At 43.2% G+C, this 27,866-nt stretch overlaps 1 protein-coding gene across 1 annotated transcript; it reads right to left on the reverse strand.

The window, feature by feature from the left end:
* Positions 1-2,757: 2,757 nt before the first annotated feature.
* DERL1 (derlin 1) lies at positions 2,758-27,866 on the reverse strand. The gene is made up of 8 exons (XM_068526252.1): positions 27,492-27,866; positions 17,683-17,794; positions 13,950-14,014; positions 12,857-12,883; positions 12,220-12,315; positions 10,055-10,107; positions 7,780-7,890; positions 2,758-4,556 (listed from the first exon to the last, which is right to left on the reverse strand). The coding sequence occupies exons 1-8, from the start codon at positions 27,642-27,644 to the stop codon at positions 4,418-4,420; spliced, it is 756 nt and encodes a 251-aa protein (XP_068382353.1). The 5' UTR covers positions 27,645-27,866; the 3' UTR covers positions 2,758-4,417.

Here is a 27,866-nt window from a genome sequence, read left to right on the forward strand (position 1 = left end):
GCAGCTTATCAAGTTGTATTATAATTTGTGCTCACCTATTCAACAAATACATGAGTACCTACTACGGGCCAAGCTGTGTGCCTTAGTGGAGAGAACACGCTGTGAAGACAGAGATTAGGTCCTATTTGCATCTGCCCAGGCACTACTCAACAGACACTATATTACACTATATTATATTATTACATTATATTATTTATTAATATCATATTAATATGTTTTTTTCTTCCCAGGCTACCAGGCAGTTCTCCCCCAGGGATGATAGCAATTTATACCTTCAACTAATGTTTCCAAACATGTTGGCCTGCCTTCAGCCTGGCAAGAAAAGAATCTTTTTCGTCACTTAATGCCAGATTCTCAACGTTGGCTTCCTGAACTGCAGCAGCAGAGGTCTTAACTTAGAGTTGAGTTCATATCTTATCTTTGGTAACTTCTAGCTGCTTGCTCTTAAGTGACTTAATCTCTCGAGTTTCCTTACTTGGGAAATGGGGATAATACTATTTATTTCACAGGCGGGTTTAAACATTGATTCCCAAACCCAGCTGAATATCAGAATCACTGGGAACTTTAAAAAGATGCAGAATGAAAACGAAACAAGAAATCTGCATTTTTCAAAAGCCCCAAGTGATTCTCACATATAGCCAGACTGGAAACCAGAGATTGGAGGCTTAAATTATTCGTGAAGTACCTGTCACGTTAATGCTCAACACCCAGATGAGGGGACTCCCCTGGTGGTCCAGTGGGTAAGACTCTGTGCTCCCAATGCAGGGGGCCCAGGTTCCATCCCTGGTCGGGGAACTATATCCCACATGCATGCCACAACTAAAGAGTTTGCATGCCGCAACTAAGAGTTCGCATGCTGCAACTAAAAATCCCACACACCACAACGAAGATCCTACATGTGCTGCAACTAAGACCTGGTGCAGCCAAAATAAAACAAATATTTAAAAAGAAAAAAGAAAAGGGAGAGATTAATTTAAAAAAAAAACACAATACCCAGGTGTGCTGTAGAAAATGGGATTCTACCCTAAGGAACAGAGGTGGGAAAATAAGAGGAGCACGTGGAAGTATTCTGGGCATAAATCATACATGGAAGGAATTACATGACATGATATTCCCCTCAATTCCAATTAGAATCACCAGAGCCACTCTGGAAAGCAAACAAACTGCCAGGAGACATATATTCTCTCAGCCCAGCCTTTCAAGATACTAACGGTGAAAAGTCCAAGAAGACAGGGGTACATTTTTCCAAAGGTTAAGGTTTGTTAAGTTAATGTTGAAAATTTCAAAGGGGCCGGGACCTCAGAAAGAGTTGGCAACAGATGCAGCTGTTGGCACCTGCAGCATCACCTATTACATCCGTGTTACTCAGAAGGTAGCTTAGAACACAGTGATACTGGCAATGGGCTGTCCTCCACAACAAGCAGGACTGTTCCTATTTTTTCGGTGTTTCTCCAGCACCAGAACAGGGGTGCACAGCCCTGCTCCTTCCCATCATCCAACTTGTGATGAAGGAAGAGAGCCTGCCTAAGGCCTGGGCTAGACGTGGATGGTTCAGGAGTGTCACTGCACCTGCATTTCACAGTCCATGGATCCTCAGAAAGAAAATGCAGAAAGAGGATTAAACTAATTCTGTCCAGTTCCAAGACTCAGACCCATGGGTGGAGGTGACAAAAATGCTATACAGCATACTACAATCAGATATAAGCCCTAACCCAATGTTCTGAAGCATCCTCTTCATTATAATGAAAACCTAAAAACCCTGCTTCCAAGAATGAATCCTACAGGTATTTTCCAACACGTGAACAGAAGCAGGTACAAAAATGTTTGCCGGGGCTTCCCTGGTGGCGCAGTGGTTAAGAATCCGCCTGCCAATGCAGGGGACACGGGTTCGAGCCCTGGTCCGGGGAGATCCCACATGCCACAGAGCAACTAAGCCCGTGCGCCACAACTACTGAGCCTGCGCTCTAGGGCCCACGAGCCACAACTATTGAACCCGCGTGCTGCAACTACTGAAGCCCACGCGCCTAGAGCTTGTGCTCCACAACAAGAGAAGTCACTGCAATGAGAAGCCCACGCACCTCTAGGAAGAGCAGCTCCCGCTCACCGCAACTAGAGAAAGCCTGCGCGCAGCAACGAAGACCCAACGCAGCCAAAAATAAATAAAATTTAAAAAAAAAAGAAAAATGTTTGCTGTGTGGCTATAATAGTAACACACACTGGACACTCCTCAATGCCCACCAAGAGATGACTGGCTACATAAATTACGTCAGATCTAAAAGAGGCAGCAGAGTAGGGATACAGAAACTTAAGACATACAACCGTGAAGTTGTACATTTTAATTTACAATTCTTAGCAATAAAAAGGATTAGTTACAAAAAGGGAATTTCTCTATACAAAATTAGGATTTATTTTCTTTCACAAAGAGAATCCGCTGTCATGTCTTGCCTTGCCAAATCAAATCTCAAATAGCTTGCTTAGCTAAAATTTTTCCCCAAAGATAGGTAATCCAGACAAAATTAATAAAATTATCAGCCTCTTAAATGTGTTTAAGAGGAAGAATTTAATGAACATTTTGCCTTGAACTGAAGAATTCTAAGGAATACTTGTAACCTTCAGCAAGACTACTGTTCTCAGGCAGCTGAGGTGCTGTGACGGCGTGTAGAAGACTAGCTCACTTACCGTGAGAATCTTCTTACACATACAATGAGTCTCCACTCCTGCACAGTGAGTGCAAGTACAACATAACAGGAAGAAGGGTTTCTAAAATTTTACAAGTAAATTTTATTCTGGCCACAGGTCAACAGCAAACATATGACAGTTAGGGTTCAGATTCTCCCCGCCTCCTATTTTATTATATAAATTAAATATGAAGAGGTAACCTCGAACAAACTTCGTGAAAAATGTGGAGAGGATTTCAAATCCCCACTTCCTAGAATAACACACATCACTGCTTCAGAGTGGGGCGAAGAGTCATACTCTTAGCACACAGCGTTTCCTGCACAGAACCGCTGGTCAAAACGTTCAAAGCCTTCTCTAGTTGACTCAAAGCATGGCAGCCACTCAGCACTGCTCCTAGCAGTTTGCTTTCAGAATAAAAATATAAAATAAGAACCTGTGTGAAACGTCGCAGCCTTCAAAAAGCTATCCGGTGACAAGCCTAGCTCTGATGGAAAAAGCCCACCTGTAAAAAAAAAAGAGCTGTGGGTGAAGATGGTCTGATGTACCTTCATGACTCGAAAGAAAAAAGCTCCTCAAACACAGATGATTCTAAAGCCATTACACCCAAAATTATGTGATTCACTTAGATGTGCTTACAATAGCTTCTAAAATAAGATCTACATACAGAGGAGCTGCACCCTCCTCACAATTAACTGAAGCATATGGCCATGGGGGTGGGGAATGGGGGCTTGGTTTAAAAAAAAAAAAAAAAAAAGACAACTTAAAGAGGGTTTAAGGTTCTCCCTCCACTCTACTCAATAAACATACACCCAGAAGGAGAATGAAGTCGAATCAATGCCCAGGCACCTCTCAAAAAGAGCTTCTCCCTGTGGCCAATGCGCTTTGGAACTTTCTAGCACAATAAAAATCCACTATTCTGGGTACACACAGAGCCAGTATGCCCACCATGGCTTAAACCCAGTCCCTGTGTATGATGCAACTCCACTAGAGTTTTGATCACTTAGGATAAAAAATGCCTAGCAAGGACCTTCAGGCGTCATTAATACCGATCTGTGGTCCTCACTGACTCAGCAGTGCTTTTTTTATCAGAACAGCTGAAGAGGTGGCAAACGGTGGCAACTGATACCAGGCCACGGCAATCCCAAAAGCTGAGGAAGCTCTTCATCCGCTGTCCGCCTTCTGCCCTACGGTTACGGTTCTGCCACCGTAAAACACTGGGAACGAGGCCTCTGTGGCCAAGCCTTGGCAAAAGTCAACAAATAAAGCGAGCTTGTCAGAGGCAGAACCATTTCACGGGCTACCTCCTCTAGCTGGGAGTGTGAGGGTGGGGAAGGAGGAGGGAGGCACAGGTGCGAGAAAGAGCTAAGAGCCCCCGGGACAGGGGTCTGGTGACCCAACGCCAGATACCCAGCTTGGTGCCAGCAGAGCGGGACTTGCCGAAACCCATGATTCAGATGGAAAAGGAAGAGAAGACACCAAAAACTAAGGTCAGTTCCGAAATCTGCCCAGTTGATATTTGTTCTTCTTAGCATTAAGGACTTGAATGAGAATCATGAAACTCGAGGAACATATATTTTTTCTTCAGGATTTAAAAAACTGTTGTCTTGTACTGAAAGACTACATTCAGTGTGGGTCAGGTCCAACAGCGTTAGCTAGAACTCGGTGGTAAAGGTCACCCGGCACTGGGAGGAAACGTCATCCGAGTGGAGGGCTGGTGGGCAGGCCAGAGGCCACTCCGTCACTGGTCCCCGAGCCTAAAGCCCTGTCCCCAGTTGTGTCTCCCGCCTCCACCGTTCTGGTCGGCGGCTCGCCTCATGCTAGCGGGGGGCACACCAAACCCTGACACCCCTCCTCTCCTGCTGGGCAGCCAGCGGTACCTGGAGCAGAGGGGGAAGAAACAAAAGGAGAGAAAAGCACAGTCACTTCCACGCAGTTGTCCATCCCGTCTCCCTTCCTGGGGTTCCCACGGCATTTGTCACGTTGAATTACGTTCGTCTGTGGCCACGGAGAGGCTGAGGACAATGTCTTATTGAACTTTGCCTTTTCAGCACTTAGCTCAATGTCCTGACCACAGAAGGCACTCACTTTTTATGTTTCCTTTTTAATTTACTAAGCTTTCGCGCTAATTTCACACTCTAACTTTTTTTTCCCCTGATTATAAAAGCAATTCATGCAGGAACAGTATGGAAACAAAAATATTACACCCACGAGCCCAACAACCAGAAAGAACCATCTATATAGCATTTCAGTTTATGTAACTATGGCTCTAACTGGCTCAAAGGATACAAAATAAATTCAGTTCCAAAGGACAAATCTGCAGCCGGCGTGTCTGAGCACCGCCCCGCATCACCATGATGCTGCTGGGTTCTTCGGCGTCCATCAAGGGACAGCGGAGAAGACAGCTTTCTGTCTTGGAATTTGGGCGTGTTTTAAAGTTGATTCATAGTCTGCCCTCCAACTGCAATCTCTCTCTCACAGATGGTGGGAAAGCTGAGGCCCGAAAAGGTTAGCTGATTTCTCATCTTACAAATTAATAAATTAAGTCACAGAACAGCTAAGAAAATGTAAACCCAGGGCTCTATGTTCACAATAGTTCTTCTAACTACTTCCCTTCCTTGACTATTAGTAAACTGAGAATGTATTTTAACCTATTCCACTAATCAGATCCTGATGGTTCAATTTTTGTCTTGAAGGCAGAGACCGTGATCTGATACCTCTTTTTAAACCCCTCATGGCACCAAGAGCAAACCACGAGGGGTGACTTGCCCACAGCAGGAAGCCTGCAGAGTTCAACCTTATCATAAAGCATCTCCTTTACACCGGGTGCTGCACGTTTATAAATGCCTCTCATCTTCACGACTGCCCTATGAGGTTGGCACTACTATTACCCCATTTTATAGATGGGAAAACTGAGGCAGAATTGAGCAAAGCTCTTCTAAAGTGACAGACAGGATTCAAACCCAGGCAGCCTGACTCTGGAGCTCGTGCCCCACACCACTTCCTACACCTCACACTTCCGCAGGACACACAGCATGAGATTCAGGTGACAACAGTTAGTGACCGGAGTCCTCATGTGTTTACATCAACCCAGATAGCTGCACGCTCCCTCCCCAAAAAGACAATTAAACCCCTTGTAAACAGAAAAATAACTGTGCACAGAAGAGGATCTGTCTACTTTTCTAAGTGGAATGCAAAATAGTGATACGACTTAGAATTCTATAACTCGCATCCTCCCTTTTAAACAAATACAGTTTTATCATTACATCAACATGTATTTCCAAGCGCTGGTTTCCCAACATTCATGACGTTCTGGCACAATAACATTCCTCCAAAGTATGTAATAAATTGGAAGACTTAAAAAAGGCAACACCAAGGCTGTCTTGCTTTGCTTCTTACTCTGAGACAATATGGAAGCCATCGCCACTGCTTAAACAGATAGTGAAATTAAATGCAAGTAATTAGTATAAAAAGATACCCAATTATACATAATCAACAAAGATTTATGGTAATTTCAAAGCAGTTACTGCTTTTGCAAGGAGCTACATTTTGTCATCTGATCTTTATGCAAAATTTAACAGAAGGGCTTCCACCAACAGGGAAAGCTCAAGCGGAAGGCAGGCTCCAGTGGGCTGTCGATTTTGCCACTAGAATCCCATACACGTTGTTGCCCGCAATTGAGAAATCTCTCCAAGCCATTAAGTCAGAATATGGCCGTTTAAAGTAAAATAGTTCTTGGCTGCCCCCCAAAGCAACAAGTTTTTTTTTTAATGATGCATCTGCCATCTGACTTGATAAACCTAGATCAAAAATCCAAACCTGCTGTTATTGCGTCCTTTGATAATTAGAAAGCAGATTGGTCATTTGTTTTTTTTTTAGCTTGAAGGCAACTCAAGGCTCACAAGAGAAACAAGTTTCTCCTTATGCTCTTAACGAAAAAAACAAAACAAAACAAAAAAAATACAACACTAGTATACTTCTCTGTTTGTATATTGTATTTCACCATAAAAAACCTTCCTCCAACCTATAAAAGTGGGGGGAAGGGGTGCCTACTCAAGTTTGCTGCCCTCACTGACCCCCTGGAAGAATGACAAAGTACAAAACATTAAAACGAGCAAGATGTGAAAAGGGTTTTTTTCTGTTCTTTTTTTTTTTTTTAAGCTTCTAAGTGCAAGCTATTATTGCATACGCCCGACTGGAGATTAAGCGTGATTGTCAGGCCGGCTGTGACACCCAGATGGTGATTTCACTTGTCCCTTCTTCGACAGCCTTTTGCTTCACTGACAGAATGGTCACACTACTTGAACGCCTAAGTGTGTCAGCATCTCTGGGGGCTCATCAGAATCCCGCCCCCCGCCCCAACTTCAGGAGCAAGGCTGAGAGCTTGTATTTACTGAGCATCCACTACTGTGCTGCTAACGGTAAACCCCACCTCCTGCAGACCCGTGAGACAGGGCCTCCCCCCAACACACAGACTCGCAAACTAAAGCTCGGGGGATGTACTATGTCACTTTCCCAATATCGGAACTGGTAGACGACGGGAATGGGATTCCAACCCAAGTCTGTCTCGAAACCAAAGCCGTGCACTTGGCCTGCTCACTTGAGTAAACCCTGCAAACAGAGAAAGAACACGCACACCCTCCCAGGGGCGGGACTATACAAGCCTCCGTTCTCTCATTTTAATGCTGAGAAGTCCTTTAAACATTCTGGTCTATGGTATTGAATGTAAAAATGTTTTAAACTGCTAACCAATGAGACTACTTACCCTCTTACCCCTTCCTCAGCCAAAATCTTGGGTAAAACTGATAACCCTATCACCCTGGCCCCCTGCTGCACACGCTGGAGCCACACAGGCACGCCGCCCGCTCTGCAGGGTCCACGGCTCCCTGGGATGCCTGAATCTAGGCTCAGCGACCCCTGGCTACGAGGGCTCCAGGAGAAGACCAAGCCTCGGCTTGGAGTGACCTGGGCAAGTCCCTGGTTGGCTCACATGTCTCCATCAGACTGAGAGGGAAACCTTACCCCTCACGGAGTTTTTATCAGGATGCTGACAAACACGGACAATAAGATGATTATCAAACGAGACGGGGAAGAAACACTTACAAAAACTGAGGCGTGGATAGAAAATTCCTTCCTCCCAAGTCCATTGGGTATCTGAACATGAGGAAGAAATAAAGATGTCCAACAAGATTTCCAATTAGCTCATTGATGACCCTGCAAACAGAGAGCCAAATGAGTTTAAAGACATTCAAGCAGTAAAGTGAGACGCAGCAAGTTTTAACTAATAGCAGAGGGAAGAGATCCTTCATGGCAGCCTGTTTCTGGTCGCTGGGAGTCTGTGACAGCTTGACAGTGAGCCCTTTTATAAAGTCTGAGTGGCACACATATTCTGAATGAGAAGCAAAATCCGTCCTGCTGGACCAATGGGGCCTGTGCTTTTCAAGGCCAGCTGCCCCTCTGACATCTCTTTCAAGCCCCTGCCCATCCTCAACATATTGTTTTTGCTACTTCCTGCCTCAGGAGTTGGGGCAAGCTGCAAAGCAAGCTTTTGAACGCTTTCAGTCACAAATACCATATTTGCAAAACATGGGTAAAATTGAAAGTTGGCAAGAGAGAAGCATGGGAGTAAGGAAAGGAGGGATGAAAAATGTCCACTCCTCCATTCCTGGAACCATGGATCACATCTCCCTCACCTCTTGGGTCCCTGACTGTAAGACATCACAGAGATCACTCTGGAAAGCTGACCTTCACCTTGTAATCCTAAAATAAACACTGCCCTTCTTCAATTTTCCCATGGCTGACACATAGGCCACTTCAAGGTTTTACAGATCAATTCTTACTGTTACATATCCTTCTCCATCTCCGCCTGCAACATGATTCCTGTTAGCGGCAAATCACCGTCTACAACTGCTCCCAGATTCTGCCCTTCTGGGCGGCAGGGCAGTTTTACCAAGCCCCGGACTTGCTCTAGTCTAAACAGAATCTGTTTACTCGATTCACTCCCTTCTCCCTATGGATATGCAGCAGAAGTTAGGACCATATAGAGCAAAGATGTCATCGTATTAAGAACTAGCACTATCAAAATCTGTTTAAAAACGTTAAAAATATTTTGCAGTGTAAGAAACAGGAGTTCTTAGAATAACTGCATCTTGAAATCCTCCTTCCAAAATTCTGACTGGATGCATTCAAGATTTTCCTAAGTCTCAGGTCTAATTCCAGACTAGAAATTTGACCCTGTTTGGCCCAAACTTCTAAACTATCAAACCACTGACAAAACTTCCCATCTGAGAATCTGTGCATTTCTGTGACTGGTGAGCAGTTTCCAAGGCATTCTGGAAATGCCTTAAGAATTAAAAAAACAGGGGGCTTCCCTGGTGGCGCAGTGGTTGAGAATCTGCCTGCTAATGCAGGGGACACGGGTTCAAGCCCTGGTCTGGGAAGATCCCACATGCCACGGAGCAACTAGGCCCGTGAGCCACAACTGCTGAGCCTGCGCGTCTGGAGCCTGTGCTCCGCAACAAGAGAGGCCGCCATAGTGAGAGGCCCGCGCACCACAATGAAGAGTGGCCCCCACTTGCCACAACTAGGGAAAGCCCTCGCACAGAAACAAAGACCCAACACAGCCAAAAATAATAAATAAATAAATAAATAAATAAAGAATCTATCAAGGGACTAAGTTAAAAAATAAAAATTAAAAAAAAAAGAATTAAAAAAAACAGGAATTTTATGCACAGAGTCAGCTTGGATAAAATTAGGTCTATATTTGCTCAATCTGGACAGTGAATCCAGAAATAAATATTTATTCAAAAACACATATATGGGGGCTTCCCTGGTGGCGTAGTGGTTGAGAGTCCGCCTGCCAATGCAGGGGACACGGGTTCGAGCCCTGGTCCCGGAAGATCCCACATGCCGCGGAGCGGCTGGGCCCGTGAGCCACAGTTACTGAGCCTGCGCATCTGGAGCCTGTCCTCTGCAACAAGAGAGGCCGCGATGGTGAGAGGCCCGTGCACCGCGATGAAGAGTGGCCCCCACTTGCCACACCTGGAGAGGGCCCTCGCACAGAAACGGGGACCCAACACAGCCATAAATAAATAAATAAAAATTAAAAAAAAAAAAAAAAAGCACACACATATATGGAAGCATACTATAACAACAAACAACAACAACAACAAAAAACCATTCAGTGCTAAATGTGCTTAAAGCCCTGCAATTCTAATCAATTACATCCAAATGAAATTATTTCAAAAGTATAAGGTACCAAGCAAGGTATCAACGTTGAGATTCTTTGAAGTGTTATAAAGATTAGAGAAGGAAGATAAAGAATAATGGAAGTCTTCCAAGGGTTAGTTTGCAATTAAATAAATCTAACATCACTTACGAGCCTCCGATGATATAGTTGAATCCAAGGATAACCCAAGGTAAATAACAGGCCTAGGAAAGAATATACACAAACATGAATATACCTACAGAGGATACAGCTGCTAGGGGGCTGAAATGGGGAAGGTTCTATTGAGAAGGGCTTTTATCACACCATTGTAAAGCAATTATACTCCAATAAAGATGTTTAAAAAATAAATAAATAAATCCTTTGGAAAGTCATTGCAAAAGTTCCTTTTATCAATCTAGCATCATTCCTACTGTTTCAAGCCTTCTTTTATTTATTTATTTATTTATTTATTTATTTTTGGCTGCATTGGGTCTTCGTACTTTAGTTGCGGCGAGCAGAGGCCACTCTTCGCTGCGGTGTGAGGGCTTCTCATTGTCGTGGCTTCTTTTGCTGCGGAGCATGGGCTCTAGGCACATGGGCTTCAGTAGTTGTGGCATGCGGGCTCAGTAGTTCTGGCTCGCAGGCTCTAGAGCGCAGGCTCAGTAGTTGTGGCGCACGGGCTTAGTTGCTCCGCAACATGTGGGATCTTCCCGGACCAGGGCTCAAACCCCTGCCCCTGCACTGGCAGGCAGACTCCCAACCACTGCGCCACCAGAGAAGTCCCTAGCATCATACTTATTCATATATTAACAACTGGAGACAGAGTACTTTGCCCATAGTTTTCAGATCCAATACATATCCTGCTAAATTATAACAAATAGCTTTAGAAAGGAGATGAGTGTCTGGGACTTCCCTGGTGGCACAGTGGTTAAGACTCCGTGCTCCCAATGCAGGGGGCCCAGGTTTGATCTCTGGTCAGGGAACTAGATCCCACATGCATGCCACAACTAAGAAACCCACATGCCGCAACTAAGGAGCCCACCTGCTGCAACTAAGACCTGGTGCAACCAAATAAATAAATAAATACTAAAAAAAAAAAAAAAAGAAAGCAGATGAGTGTCCTATGGATGCTAATAAAAACATGGTCCATAACAGAGTCACACTAAGACTCCTGCCAGCAAATTGTTACCAATCAGCTATAAAACACCCCATCTTTTTAGGTTCTCCTTTTACATATTTCACAAAATTACTTTGAATCTTTATCACATTACACATCGATCTCTTGAACTAACACTCTCCCAAGTAAGACAGCTCTCCAGATGAATTCAACATTTGAGCCCCTGTAAAAAAAAAATTAGTAAACAGAACCCTCCATTAAGTAGGGTTGGGAGACCAGAAGGGGGAGCTCTCACGCCCTGTTTCAACAGTAGAGCCCAAGAGGAAGAAGACAGACTTCTTTCCCTGCAAGGACTCAGCCAATGAAAAGCTTTGTTTACCACACCTCTTGGCTTCCTTTTCCTCTTTACATAAAAGCGCTCTCCTTCCCTTTGCATGTAGGGACTTGCTCGTGGCTCACCATGGTTGCAGACCTCGAAATGCAGTTCTCTACTGATCCCAAGTAAACCCATCTTTGCTGCAGAAATATCTGGCAGCCTATTTACTTGAGGTCAACACCCCTTACCAGTTTCAAGACATCATACTAAGAGCTAAGGGCGTTGCAAAAAACATCGCAAACTGGTAAAGAAAGGGTTACACATCAATAACTTGAAGGCAGAATGTGGTGAGTACTATAAGAAGAACACAAAGTATTGCAGAAGCCCGAAGGCAAGACCAATTCCAGGGAGAGGCAGGAAATATGTTTAGTCCCCCACTCAAATTAAGAATGGGCAGGATTTACATGAGAAAGAAAATAAGATGTTACAGGTGGAAAGTTGTGAGAGAAGGCACAAAGGGAAGCGTTTGGGAGGGGAAAACCAATCTGTTTCGGCTTAAGTGTAAAATACATAACAGGCAATGATAAGAACAGACTAAAAGAGAGGGTTCCACATGAGTGTCCTTCCTCCTCTCCCCCTACCACACACACATACATGAGATCACTCAGGACACATGCCTAAAGGGCCTGAGCTCCAGAGGGAGTGAGAAGTAACAGTCAGCAAAGGACTCAGGGCTGGCTCAAGAAATCCAGGGGGGCTGAGGAAAGGAGAAGGGGCTTGCCTACGGTTTACTGCTCTGCAGTGACCTCTTCTGCACATGTCAGAAAGTACAACTCTGGGCTGAAGAGAGGGATTTCTGCAAAGACAAGTGAAAAGGAAATTTTCCCAGCTAGGTTAGAGTACCTTAAATCGTGTTCCAAACCAAAATGATACAATCATGTCTCTGTTCAGCTGGGCCCAGACATAAAGTACTGACATGATCAGAGGAATCATCAGCAACTGCAAAAGAAACGAACATGTAAAGGCTCCGGAGGCACTTAAAGCAGAGGCTTAGCGTAAACCCACCTTGTTTTGCCTTTTAACCTCTCCCCTCCAAATAAATTCTCCCATGGTTATTCAGAAAGCAGAAAGAGATTCAACTCATCAGAATTACTTAACCATGCAATGCATGCTTTAAAATCCTCTAATAAAATACAACACAATTATATTACTTGGGATGGATTCAGAAATATCAGGGTCAAGCTCTGTTACTTGGAAAAAGTATGCAATAAAGCTTTACTTACCACGTATTCTCAATTTTTTAAAAATACATATCCACATACATGCACAGAAAATACTGGATAACCATCGTTCTCAACGTTCACACATAATAAAGAAGCCAGAAATGAGCAAGGACAGTAATGATTTAGGTAACTCACATAAGAGCTTCAAAATGCCATACAATTAACCACACAGTTAATGCAATTTAAACTTCTGTCAAAGGTCATTAACAGTAAATCTGAAACACATGAAAGGCCAAATAGTTTCAAGGGACACTTACCTGCATATCCATTGCTAAGCCAGTAATCTTGGTTTGTAAAGTTAAAGATCAGACACAAATAAAGCATTCCACACCTAATAAAAGTTCATTTCATTCCAGTTTTCTGAAGGAAAACACTTTTCTATAGTTCAGGTTGCTTAAAACACCCCCAGAACACAAAGGTATCTAATAATCTTCACTGTGAACACGCTATTAAACTATCCGATGACGAGGAAATAGTAGAAATTAACTGCTTTGGCACATGACTCAGTTTGGTTGCCTGTGTCCTCCGTGCCCTGCCACTGTATTTTAGCATCTCTCCTTCAATTAGGAGATGGAGGGGCATGTGAAACATGCCTCTGAAACAAATAATGCGTCTGCTCACATTCAGGGCTCCACAGCACAGGTGAAGTCCAAAACAATCTTTTTATCTTCCCTTAAAGGAGGGAAAGGGCATCGAGAGTGCCACAGTTTTCTGGCTCTTGGCCAAGTTTCAATGGACACTAAATCCCAAAGCCATTCTGAGCTCACCAACTGTGCACAGGACTTGAGCCACCAAGCCCCTTCTGCTGCTCTATCTGTAAGGGTCTGCAGCCGCAAGGCTGCTGACAGCTGTGGTTGACACAGAGCAAGCAGAGAGGCATGCTGTATCCTTTCCCAGAGCCGGGCACTTACAGAGGGACTGAATTACCATTTAGGACCTCAAGACAAAGACAGCACTAAAGTCAGAAAGGATGCTGGTTGTAAATTAATTTTCTGATAAGGACCACAGCTTTCAAAAGCTGTCTCATGGCACGGAATCTCTCTGTGCTGCAGTCAACAAGCTGCCACACACGAGAACACAGAGAACTGGGAACAAGAAGAGGGAACAGTAATAAAACTCAACCAAATGTGGAAAAACCCCACAAAGGCAATGGTAAGGGAACGCATCACTCCACGGCTATGTGATTTACTACCGCTTTTGACAAGAACTTTCATGATTCTTAACTATTAACTATAGTAAACATAGATGCAAATACTATCATTTAAAATGTTATGCAGATTACTGCCCATTTCCCCAAACCTGAAAAAAAAACTGGTTATTTCCGGCCCAAAATGACAGACGGAAGGATACCACGATGCAAATCCAGTTAAAGAGGAGCATAAATAAATAGTCTGCTGGCCTCCCATCAAAAGCTCCTGGAAACAAAAATAAGCCAAATGTCATGGTTCAGAATTTCGGAACAAAGAGACTTCTACGTTGAGAAATACTTCAAAAAACTGTAGAGAAAACAATAAATGAGAATATTTTAAAACCACTCCTCGGAAGTAAAAGAAAATTTTTTTAATATATAAAACCGTGTCCACAATTAAGCCCTAAAGTAAAGTTGCCCGGGTATCAAGGCTAATCTGTGTTCTCCTGACTGAATTCCAGTCCCTAACATGCTCTGCTCAACTAGCACCAGCCAAAAGAAACCCAAAGGGAGGACAGTCAGGTCCACAGCTACTGAGACCCCACCGCCTGAAGCCCCTCACAGCCTGCTGGCCTTTCCTTCATGGCCCTCATCATGAGATGGAGACCTATTCGTGATTACCTGGTTAATTCCTTCTCCCTCCACTAGACCATAAGCTCGGTCAGGGGAGGAACCATGTCCGTTTCGCCTACCACTGTGGCTCCTCTACACAACTAGGCTGGGAAGCACGTACTGTTGTTATGACTGGAGACACATGCACACACACACGCACATGCACATGCATGCATACGCACACACACGCGCGCATGCACTACCACTCAGTCCAGCACTGGGCTTACCAAGAGGATTCAGTCTCCGTCTTCCAGGAGCTCACATTCTAGCAAAGGAAAACAACGGTGGGGGAGTAGGGGACAGCCACACCTTTCCATGGCCTTGTCTCTTACTCTTCCTACCATATCTGTGAGGGACAATGGAAAGACCTACACCCTCCTTTTGCAGATGAGGAAGTACAGTTACATGACCAAAGTCACATGGCTTTTAGAAGCAGAGTGAAGTCTAATTTCTAGTTCAGTGTTCTTTCTGCTACGCCACGTACTGGGCTTTGTCTTATTACTGGGCAGAACAATCAACATTGGCCCAGCTCCCCCTTCTAAGGATGATCCTCATGCCTCCAGCTGCAAGACTAGGAGAGGGGCGGAGAAAAGAACAGATGACTGTAAGTCCCTCTATCTCAAACGGTTACTTCCCCCCCTCCACACCCCATCACAATTACATGATATATATAGTTCATTTAAAAAAACTAATCCTAACAATCTAAAAAATACAAGAAACTAGTGAACATAACAAAAGAGAAGCAGACTCACAGATATAGAGAACAAACCAGTGGTTACCAGTTGGGGGGGGGGGGGAGGGGCAATGTAGAGTCCAGGAGCAGGAGGTACAAACTACTGGGTGTAAAATAGGCTCAAGGATGTATGGAACAACATGGGAAATACAGCCAATATTTCGCAGTAACTGTAAACGGGAAGTAACCTTTAAAAATTGTGTAAAATTGTTTAACTAAAAAATAAAATAAAGTAATAATCCTAACAAGTATCAGAAAGGCAGAAAGAAAATCTATCTAAAGGAAAATAGATTTCCAGCAAAGTCTCTCCTCCTCTTTTCCTTATTTCTCTCCCCCCACCACCACCCCCGCCCAGTACTTCAAAGGCACACTCTAGCCACAGTGTTAAGGATGCTTAGCAGGAGGGGATCACTACGATGCATCAGAGCTGAAATTCTAACAACATTTCTGAACTTTAATAACGGTTGTGCTTCTTTTGCTATGGTTTTGGCTTTGCGATTTCTAAGGATTCTTTAGATTGAGTACTTAAAATATTGTAATTACATGAACTACAGTACTATATTACTTGGCAAGCTTGCAACTGGGAATTTACAAATTAACTGGTCTCAAACTGCAGTCTTCCAGTTCACATCAGAGTCCTTATAAATAAGCCAACACTGCTAGATACTTAAAACAGCCAAGAGGGAAAATATGCAGGTGGCAAACATTTTGTCAAAATGTTATCTTGAAGCTGTATGGTGGAGAGCAGATGGGGGTCAGTAAACTGGGTTTCAGTCCTAGCTGTGTTTGTCAAATAGCTTTCTGACCTTTGGGGCACGTCACCACCTCTCCAGACCATTGTTTTCTTGTCTTTGAAATAAGAGGGTTCAATTGAAAGATCTCAAAAGTTCCTCTCTACATGAATGTTTGTAGTAGCATTATTCTTAACAGCCAAAAAAAGAAACCAAGTCAAATGTCCATCAACTGATGAATGGACCAACAAAATGTGGTAAATCCATACAACAGAATCTTGTTTGGCAATAAAAAGGAAAAACGTACTAATACATACATGCTACATGGAGGAACCTTGAAAACACTATGTTAAGTCAAAGAAGCCAGTCACAAAAGAGCACATATTGTATGATTCCATTTGTAAGAAATTCCAGAATAGGCAATCTAAAGAGGCAGAACATAGGTTAGTGGTTGCCCAAGGACTGCAGGGGGTCGGGGGAGATGGGATTGAATAGAAATGGGGAATGGCTGCAGTGATGAAATGTTCTAAAACTGATTATAGTAATGATTGCACAACTGTGTGACTATCCACTAAATTATAGACTTTTTTCTTTTTGGCTGCGCTGCGCATGCGGGATCTTAGTTCCCCAACTAGGGATCAAACCCGTGCCCCCTGCAGTGGAAGTGTGGAGTCTTAACCACTGGACCGCCAGGGAAGTCCCAAATTAACTACTTTAAATGGGTGGAATTGTATGGTGTATGAATTATATATCAATAAAGCTGTGTTTTTTTTAATATTTATTTATTCATTTTGGCTGCCCAGGGTCTTGGTTGCGGCATGTGGAATCTTTTAGTTGGGGCATGTGGGCTTCTTAGCCGCAGCATGCAGACTACTAGTTGCAGCATGCGTGCGGGACCTGGTTCCCCGACCAGGGATCGAACCCGGGCCCACTGCCTTGGGAGCACGGGGTCTTACCCACTGGACCACCAGGGAAGTCCCTAAAGCTGTTTTAAAAAACGCCTCTCGCAACTTCCCTGGTGGCGCAGTGGTTAAGAATCCGCCTGCCAATGCAGGGGACACAGGTTCGATCCCTGGTCCGGGAAGATCCCACAGGCTGAGGAGCAACTAAGCCTGTGCACCACGACTACTAAGGCTGTGCTCTAGAGCCTGTGAGCCACAACTACTGAGCCTGTGTGCCACAACTACTGAAGCCCGCGCACCTAGAGCCCGTGCTCCGCAACAAGAGGAGCCGCTGCAATGAGAAGCCCGCGCACCTCAACGAAGAGTAGCCCCCGCTCGCCGCAACTAGAGAAAGTCCACGTGCAGCAACGCAGACCCAAGGCAGCCAAAAATAAATAAATAAATTTTTAAAAAATTTTTTTTTAAAGTTGCATGTTTCAATTACAGAGACTAAGTCTAGGCTTTTACTTGCATAAAGTAGTGTTTTTCAACCCCAATTTAGGAGATATATACACTTCAGCCCAATTGTGCTTTAAAAAACAGGGACTGCTGTGTGACAGAAATGAGGGAGACGTCACATGAAGTGAGAGGCACACACAGGATATGGACGAGATGTGTAAACCTCTGCTCTTGTATTTTTTTCACCTATAAAATGGTGACACTGCTGCTTACACCTCATGATGACGCTGTGAGGATTAAGAACCGAACAATCTAAGCGCCTAGCAGAGCCCGGGCACAGCCACCACTTACTGAGCATTTACACCGTTATGTCATTTCTTTATATATGCCATCTGCCCTCAGAATTCCTCCAATAAGTAAATACACGGATTAGTAAATTAGACAGAAACAATACTTAAAACAACCACAGATAACATACCTGTTTCGAGTCGTGTAGAGTACTGATATAAGAAATATAAATTGACCAAATAAAGAAATCCAGTTCCTGGACCCACAGGGAAATAAAAGGTGGCAGTAATCGGCCTCCAAATCTGTCCAGATCAAAACAAACACGGCTGTTAGTTTCTCTAAGCTGGGTGGTTTTTTTTTTTTCTTTTAACTAAACAAAATTAACCCTTGCAAAACATTCCCCTCAGTGATGAGAGCTACCAAATGGACATCACCAATATAATTCAAGAAAACTGAAGAAAAGTTCACATTAGCTACAATGACTTCAGTGTGCAAGACAATGGAATGAGATGGCATCATAAAATAAACAAAAAATATTTCTAAACAAGTTGAAAAAAAATCAATACTAAAGACATATATGGTTAATCTTTACTGGGATCAGGCTTATACTTATGCCTATAAAAAACAAATTACAGTATAACTGAATCACTTTGCTGTACACCTGAAACATTGTAAATCAACTACAGTGGAAAAAAAAAAAAAGAAAAAGAGAAAAGATTTATAAAGATAATTTCCAACAGTATAGTAATTATCTCTATTTAGGAAAAGAATACACTGGGATGACAAACCTTGTCAAAAAAATGTCATATTCAAAAGGTACAAGTAAAATAGGAACTTTCCATTCAAATCAATGTGCTATTTAGGCAATATGGATACATAACTTAAAAATATTACCTTCCCCCCAAAAAACTACAGTAAGGTCTACAGTGAGAAGTAAGCCTCCCTCCTGACCCTCAGTCTCCCAGCTCCTTTTCCAGCAAGAACGGATCCATTTATTGTATTTCTTTCGAGAAACAATCATTTCTATTACTATCATTCCTCCCTTTTCATCTTAACTTACCTTGCACTGTTCTATACCTTGTTTCACTCCCTTGAAAAAATATTTTTATAGGCTTCATAGTATTCCTTTTGTGTGGATGTCCAAACTTCACTGAAACTGTTACAATGCTACAATGAATATTCTTGAACATCCTCTTTATACATGTACATATAGGATAAATTCCTGTGAGTCAACCTGCTAGATCAAACATTTGCATTTAATTTCAGCAGATATTGCCAAATGCCTACAACAATGTTTAACCGATTTATACTTCCTCCTAAAATGGAGATTAATGTCTGTCTTCTCTACACAGCCTCACCACTTAGTGTATTTCACAGTCACCAATCATGTTTCCAAAACTTTAGCATTTTCTTTCTTCATTTTTCTACTCGATTTGCATTTCTTTACACATTATGGAAATTGCCCTTTCTCATTGTTGCAATTATTTTCTGGTCTGTCATTAGTCTTATGCTTTTGTGGCATTTTTGCCATATAAAATGAAATGTAAAAGTTTAATTTTTATATAGGCAAATGTATCCATCATGTATCACGTTTACAAGTACTTCTCCCCTCCAAGAATATAACAGTGCTCCCAGTTGTACTGTGGTTTATGTAAGGAGTGAGAAAGAGAGTCAACTTATTTTTCTAGACGGTCACTAGTTTTCCCAATCCTATTTACAAAGTGACCCATCTTCTCTCCATTGATTTGAAAAACTACTTTCATCATATATTGATTCCCTTTTATAGGAAAGTCTACTTTTAGACTATTCTGTTTGGAATCGAATTCCAATACCAATACCAAGCTATTTTAATTTCTAGTTTTATAATGTGTTTTCTTATCTGGTAAAGTTATATAATTAAATAATCCCCCTCCTGTTTTTCTTCCACATATGTCACAATCTTCTTGGCTAGTCTCCATATTACTTTTCTAAATGAACGAGAACCAACACCTTTCTTATTTCAATGTGATAAAGACACAGTTTCCAGCCAGAAAGAAGTCTTTCATACCTTTCTATAGAGCTTTCGATTTCTATCTTTTTTATACCCAACCACCAAAGCTGAATTATCTAATTGTTTGTAATATTTGAAAACTGAGCCTCTTGCACTTTCCAAGTATACAACTCTATCTGTAAATAAAATTTTGTATCTTCTTCTTGCCTAATTTACTGGCTAACACCTCCAGAATAATGTTAAGTTATAGAGGTTGAAGAAGATGGCCTTCCCAGACTTGGAAATGCCAACATAATGCTGGCTTTTGTCTTGAGAGCTGTGTGTCTTATCGCATGAGTGTGAAAGACATGGTCCCTACATCAAGGAGGTCTCGATAATGGGGAGCCTGTCCAAAGAAGCAAGAGTAGGCGCAAGGAAGGGGAACTTTTGGTCTTGGAAAAATGAGTACAGAGTCCCAAAGAACTGCAAGAGCACAACAATGAATGGGTATTGCTAATGATTTGGGTGTGGCTAGAATGGAGGGCATTAGTTGTGGGGCTGGCCAGGCACAGCTGGCAAGTCAGGTTCTCCAAGCATAGAACTGTAACCCTCAGAGCTTAATTCCCTGTGGAGGAGAATGCACTTCACATACGCCAAAAGTCACTTTCCAACAACCTTGAACTAAACCAGTAAAACGAAATAGGTTAAAATTCATTTTGGTTTATTCACAATTTTATCTCAGAAGCAGTTGAATCTGATGGAAAGAGCGCTGGAAAGGATTTGAGAAGACAGAGATTTCAGTAGGGGCTTACAAGTCATCACTCCTGAGTCTCATTTTCCATTTGTAAAAGAGGAATGATATACTAATACTTGCTCCATTTTGGTTAATGGTTTTAAAAAAAAAAAAAGTGTACTATTATGCTCATTTACATGTCCTAACTCAGGGGGTAGATTGTATAGATGAGGAAGCAGAATGAGAAAAGGCTAAATAATAGCCAGTAAGAGGCTGAGCTAGAATTTTGTCCCAGACAGCCTGACTCCGGAGTTTATAATACTAATAAGCCCCTATTTTTACAATGCCTCTCACAAGTGACATCATTACTATGAGATATAATTAAAATTAGTAAAAATTTTCAGTACTACTATACTACTTGTATAATCCTGAAATGAACTGAGAGTAAGCTCACAAATTCACTCTTCAAAAGCACTGGGGGTAAAAGACCAGAAGCAAGCAAACCGTGGCCTTGGCTCGGGGCCTTGGAAAAGTCTGGACCTTTGAGTCTGCATCTTCATCTACCCAGTAACATCTGTCCTTTGACTCCCGCCTTCCTTATCTCACAGATTTTGTAAAAGGTTGGAATTAAGAAAGCAGATTAAAAAGGTGCTTTGTAAAAAAAATTTGTGTGGGCATACAATTATTGCAATCTTTTAGGAGACATGTGCTGACCTGGTTTTTACAAATTCACATTTTAAACTCCCCGCAGATTCCTCTAAGTTACTCCAGGCCTGATTTTGGAAAAGAAACCTCGGGGGTTTTCTGACTACATTTTTCACTAACACTTGACGCCACGATGCTATTTTTAGCCACTGTGTGCACCTGTGCTTTGGAAATCAGTGTCTGTCAAAATACCGCACACTTCTTTTCCCAGTTCATTAAGCTTACCCTTGAGTTATACTTGCTCTCACTGATCTAAGGGACTTAGTATTATTTTTACATCACTTTAAAATTATAATCTGAAAACACCAGGAGACAGCTCATCTCTTCAGAGGGACACAGTAATATATTTCTGAAATCCCCCTTGAAGGTAACCAACTAAATCCCCTCCTCTCCTCTGATACGTAGATAGTTAGGATAAGGAAATGGCTTTATTTTCAGGGCTGGGAGTGGTGAAGGCACCTTTTCGAGCCTAGGAAGCCTGCACTGATCCCTAAGAAGCAGCCAGGGGCAGTGCAAAGAGCCTGGGACTTGCAGGCAAGCATCTCACTGTAACCCCACAGCAATCTCAAGGCCGGAAGCACAATCACCCACCTTTTCACGAGGAAAGCTGGGCCCTCACTAGAGCTCAGGTAACCCGCCCGGAGTTCCTCACGTAAGGAGGGTACGAGGCCCGCGTGCTCCCTGGCGTAGACGCCCTCAGAGAAGCACCAGACACTGCTCGCCAGCTGCCAGTCCAACAACTTCTGCTGAGTGTTCAGTTCAACCATCCTTGCACGAAAACCTCCCAAACAATGTGCTACTGAAATCATTACAAATGCCACCCAGAGTCTAGGGCAGGTTTTTCTAACTATCAAAAACAAAGATTTTTCTGCAACAATACAGACCAGTTGATTTGGAGTTAAAGAAAGTCTGCCTGGGTCATCAAGCAAGTAAGAAAGAAGAGCACCCACGTGCCAAACGCTGATGTTAGCAAACTCTGGCTTTTCTCTCTTTTTTTTTTTTTTTTTTGGCAGGGGGTGGCAGTCTGGGGGAGAGGAGCCGGGGGGTGGGGCTGGGGGGGACACTAGACAGGCAAGAAAATCAAATGAAAGGCACTCAGTCTCAAATGAGGACGTTAAACCAGCTATTAGGAGCCATCAATTCTACTCCTAGGCATGTATGCACACCTATGTTCACCAAGACGTGTTCCAGAATGTTCACAGCAGCACTACGCATTCTAGCCAAAGCCAGAACTACCCAAAAAGCCCGTTACCAGCAGAAAGGGTAAATAAATGGTGGTCTCTTCACACAAGGGAACAATATAAGGATGAGCATTCTATAACCACATGCAACAATGTGGGTGACTCTCAAACTGTTGAAAAGAGGCTAGACACAAAAAATACATGTTGTATAATTTTATTTATAGAAAAGTAAGAAAACTGGCAAAAACCATCGATGGTATTAAAAGTCAAGATAGTAGTTACCCTTGCAGTGGGTAGTGACCAGAAGGGAGCAGTAGGAAGGTTTTGGGGATGCTGGCTGTGTCTTGATCTGGTGGCTGGTTATATACTGATGTTCAGTTTTTGAAAATTCAACAAGCTATAAATATATAATACATACACCTTCCCGCTTGTATACTGCAACTCAACAAAAAGTTTAAAAATGAAGCTATGAGCTCATGGGCAACCTTAGCTACAGACCACAGCAGAACTGTCTTATGTGGACAGGATTGCAAAGGAAAGATTTTAAAGCTGTACATACCAGAACACTTGCCATAAAGTTCTAAATCCAAACCCTGAGGCTACTTCTATGCTCAGCCCACAGACCAAGTTCATTCCCCTTCCAGTTATGTGTCTGTATGACTCTCTTTCCCAACACACTCAGATCAGTCTCCTAGGGCTGCTGTCATCAGGCTAAATGTGATAACATGAGCAAAAGCTTGGCAAATATAAGCACCAGGCCCGATCACAGACTTGGTTGGTGCCATTTCTTTTTGTTCCTGGAAACAAATTAGAGAAACTGAGAGTACATATCTTCCCATTTCTAGTCAGGACGCCTTTAGTGGGACAAAAAGAAGGATAATAATCCAGCAGTTACGTTTTAATTTCAATTACAAATTAAAATTAGAATATTACTGCCCAAGGAGAGAAGGCAGCAATGGCAGGAATTATTATTGACTAATAAGTAAAAATAGGCACTATTTTTTTAATAGATTATATACCAGATTATTTTCTGGGCACTTTACAAACATTTTTTATGTTTTTATATAATAGAGGCATGAAGTAGATAACATTTTTCCTCAGTTTGAAGATACTCATTTTTGTGTTCCTGAAATTAGAGTGTGCCTTACAGTCAATATATTCATTTAATGTAATTTGTACTTTCCTCCCCTTCCAAAAAATTGTATTAAATTAAAGGAGTATCTTATAACCAATGGAGTTACAACAGAGTTAACTCTTAGAACAGAGTTAATATGGTATTAAATTATCCCCACTTTTAGGTGGAGAGATTGAGGCTCAGGAAGGATAAACAGCTTGCCTGAGGGCATACAGCTTGCAAGGGGGCTAAGCCAGGCCTGGAGACCATGACTCAACTACTTGAAATGCCACAATCTTTCTACTCTAATAGAAAAGGAACAATAATTTGCTACGACTGGTTTGAAAGAAATCACCCTCAAGAATGTTTTGTTAAACACTTAACTATGTGTTTTCATAGATAGTATGCAAAGGAGTTAAACAAGAGCGCTTAGAACTATCTTGAACTCACCAAAATAGAAACTGAAACTGCAGCTATCAACTGGGGTAACGCTGACCTCAGGATGTTTATGGGGGTTAAGTGAGGTATCATATGGAGAAGCCCAACACAGATGTTAAGGCAGTGATGTTATTTTGTCCAAAGAAACGAAATCTCCCGTGCAGGCAGCCCTGGGAGACATAACCTCAGAAACCACGAGGGCAGCAGCAAAGTGCAGCCTCTCTTCTAGTTAATCAGGGACCAATATGGAGACATTTCATCACTGTGGACTAACTAACTGATCAATGACTCTTAAATGTGAGGGATGAGGAACTTTAGGCAACAGTGGAGTGAGTCTTAACATACACCTACCCAAACTAAGGAAATAACATTTTAAGCTTTAGAGTTCCAAACCAACAAGCCACTCAGAGGAAACCCACAGATAAGGAGGAAAAGTAACTTTTGTCACTTCCAGCATGAATCCACAATTCTAAATTGATCATCTCCAAGTTGTCCAAAGATGCAGCTTTTAAGGAAAAGAGGAGCCTCTAGCAGAAAGCACACCACAGGCTGCGTGTCCTCACCCATCAGCCTCTCAGATGCAGTTTTTCCTTTAACTGCTTCATTTGCAAATGAGTTCTTCCAGGTGGGTCTGAAAGCTAAACCTGTCCAGAAAGAGTAGGAGTCAGAGTAGCAGAAAGAAAGTATAGATACTGGTCTCTCCACACCTGGGCAGTGAGCACACTCTCCTGCCTTCTACCAGCAGCTGCTCCCTCGTTTCAAGATAACAAGCCCACAAGAAACAATGCAAGGAAGATGGGAAAATTATGGAAGGTGAGACATGAATGATGACCTTTCTAATCAGTTCACCACTTTTAATATTATACACATGTAGGCTATTGGAAAGACTTATTTTTACTAAGCTGACTACAGAAACAAGCAAGATTTTGCAAGGAGGGCCAAAGAGCCAGTTTTGACCAGGACCTTCTCATTTACGACCATTTACGATGTACAATCATTTACAACCACTGCTCCTCAGGCACCACATTACCTAACATGCCACCGGGCACAAAGTGCACAACATTCACTGCAACAAATATTTTACCAAAGCAAACAGAAAAGAGCATGCAATTCTGGCTGCACACCCAGATCATATTCTAATACCCAACTGCCTACTTAACTTCTCCACCTGGATGCCTAAAAAGCCTCTCTAGACTTAACATGGTCAAAATACAACTCTTTATCGATCCCTTTCTCCACCCCCAAACCTAAGCCTCCCTAAACATTCCCAATCTCAGAAGAGTTCCACCAGGCACTCAGTTGCTCCTGTGAAAACAGTGACATATTCAAGACCTGCTCCTTCACACATTCACCCTTCACATCCATTAAGCTGCACTGGAGTCCACTGCAACTCCCCAATCTATCCACTTCTGTCTTCACAGCCACTCTGGTCCAAACCACCATCTCTCTTGCCCTCTAACTTGACTCATCTCTCTGATCCTGTTACCTAGCCCACCCTTTCCCCCATTCACATACCAAGTCCATCCCACAGAGTAGCCAAGGCAATTTTTCAGTCTTTTGTTCAAAAGGCTCTGAAGCCTTTCTAGTGCCTTCAAATTAAAGTTCAAACCACAAAGCCCTGTACTATCTAGTCCCAGCCTAAATTTCCACTTTCACTTTACTGCACTCACCCCTGGCTATCTCTCTGTCCTCAACTACCAATCCTCATCCCTACAGCTGACTCTGTACTAACTATCCAGTCTTCTTTCTGTTTCTAATTCCTGCCTCTAAGCCTTTCACTTATTATTCCTTCTTCTTGGAAGATTGTCCCCAGAGCCAGATCTTCCCAAAGCTGGCTCCTCATCATTCAGATTTCAGTTCAAATATCTTCTCTGAGGCCTTTCTGGAACACTCCATCAAAGTCACTCTCCGTCACACACCCCTCTCTTATTTTCTTCATGTGAGCTGGGACTCTTTCTGTACTATTCACTATTGTACCCCTAGTGCCCAGCACTGGCAAGTACCCAATTATTTCCATGCATTCAACCCATATATAAGCACCTGCTATATGCCAAACACTAATCTAGGCAACAAAGACAGTGGAAAACAGACAAGTGGCTCTCATGGAGCTTTATTCTCTGAAGAGAAGCAGCCTAACAAACATCAAGGGGTGATATGTAACCAACAAAAATTAAGGATAAGGGAGACAGAGTGAAGGAGGGGTACTATTTTACATAGGGCAATCAAATAAGGCCTTGCCAATAAGGTGGCATTTGGGCAGACTTGAAGGAGGTAATGAGATAAACCACGGTTATCGCCCTCAAGCAGAGAAATAACATGTGCAAAGGGCCTGAGCAGGGATGGAGTTAGGTGCTGAAGAAACAGAAAGGATTCCACTGTGGAGCCTAATATACGAGGTGGAAAGTAGTAGGAGATGAGGTCAGAGAGGCAGTAGGGGCCTTGCAGGCCACTGAAAGGACTTGAGCTTTACTCATCCAGTTGAGAAGACATTAAAAGGTTCTGGGCAGAAGACTGACAGGATGTGATTTATGTTTTAAAAGTATCACTCTAGCTGTCTAGAGAAAAGATTGAAAGGAACAAGGCTGCTAAGATAATGGCTTGCAATAGAGAATGAAAAGGGATTGCATTCTGGATATTTGTCTAAAGTAAACAGAATTTACTAACAGACTGTGGGATGTGAGAGAAGAAGTCAAGGATGAGTCCATGACTTTTAGGTTGAGCTCCTGTAATAATGGAGTTGCTATTTACTTCTAGGGAAAAGGGTATTGTTTTGGACACACTATGTCTGAGATGTCTATTAGTCATCTAAGTGGTAATTTCAAGTATAGGGTTGGATGTACAAGTCTGGAAGTGAGATAGATCTGGACTGAAAATATGTATATTTGTATTTGAGAATCTTCAGTTTGTAGAAATTATATAAAGCCATGAAGCTACATGAGATCACCTACAGCTAGGGAGAATATGGAAAAGAGGTCCTGGGGTACATCACAATATTTAAGGATCAGGAAGATGGGGAACCAGCAAAGAAAACTAAGAAACAGCCAGTGAGGAGAGGGAAGACAAGAGTGTGTTACCCACAGTCCAAACAACGTGTTGAAATTAATGTCAGATCTTAGTATCCGACCTGCCACTGATTAAAGATTTAAATCATGGAATCCGGTGAATAAAGATAACCTCCACAAAACTAATATTCTCTTGCCAGAAATGTTACTCTGGGCTGTTTCCTTCATGCTTCAAAAAATAAGGACTTCCATTTCAGGAGCAATTTACTCTTTACTCACTCCTTCATAAATGCAACTACTACCTGCCAGATACTAGATCAGGATCTGGGATGCACACAAATAAACTCACTCTTTGCACTTCAGGCTTCAAATCACTCCTACTGGGAAGAAACTCCATTAACATAAAAAGAACTCAGCTGGTAGTTGAGCAAGGCGACGTCCACATGCCATCCACTTGGGTGGCAGAGGGAGGTCAGAGGGCAGCTGCTCCAGGTGGCCCCAGGTTGCTACTCACTGGCGTCCAATACATTGACAACTATCAGACTTACCTTCCCACTGCCGCCTTCTCTGAGTACGGAGAGCGGGGAGCACAATTTTAATGGAAGGACGAAATCAATCCCTTCCCACCGGGCCAAACCGTGTTGTCTCCCTCCACGTCTCCAGCTACCCAGGCCCACGCTCAAACCCCTCGGCCTCCACCCCACCCTCTGGCCACAGGACCCCGCCCTAAACCGCTGGAGCCACCGCACTACAAGTCCCACCAGGCACCGCGCGTCCGCAACCGGCCGGTCTACGCTCCGCCGCTGAGGGGCCACCTGGGGCCTGTAGTCTCCACTTCCCCAGTCGCCGGTCAGTACCTGGAAGTGATAGAGGAAGGCTTCGGGCCAGAGGAAGAAATAGGCCGGGCTGATGAGACCGAGTTTGCCGACTAAGGGCACCGCGACGGTGGCGGCGAACCAATAGCGCGTGATGGCCGGGATGCTCCTGAACCAGTCCCCGATGTCCGACATCTTCGCCTCTTCGGTGGCCGGGATGTGCAAAGCCGCCCGACTCCCGTCCCGGCCCCCTCACGACGCGGCCCGCTGGGCGAGTGGAAGGTGTCGAGGCGGAAGCCGCCCCAGCCCCGTTGCGGAACGCGGAGACCGGCGGACGTGGCGCCACCGAATTCGGACGAGCGAGGGAGAATTCGGAAGCGAAACTTCCCCTTCCGGCGGCCGCCGACGACGTTGACC

Source organism: Eschrichtius robustus, chromosome 17 (genome assembly GCF_028021215.1).
Source record: "Eschrichtius robustus isolate mEscRob2 chromosome 17, mEscRob2.pri, whole genome shotgun sequence".
Lineage (NCBI taxonomy): Eukaryota > Metazoa > Chordata > Mammalia > Artiodactyla > Eschrichtiidae > Eschrichtius > Eschrichtius robustus.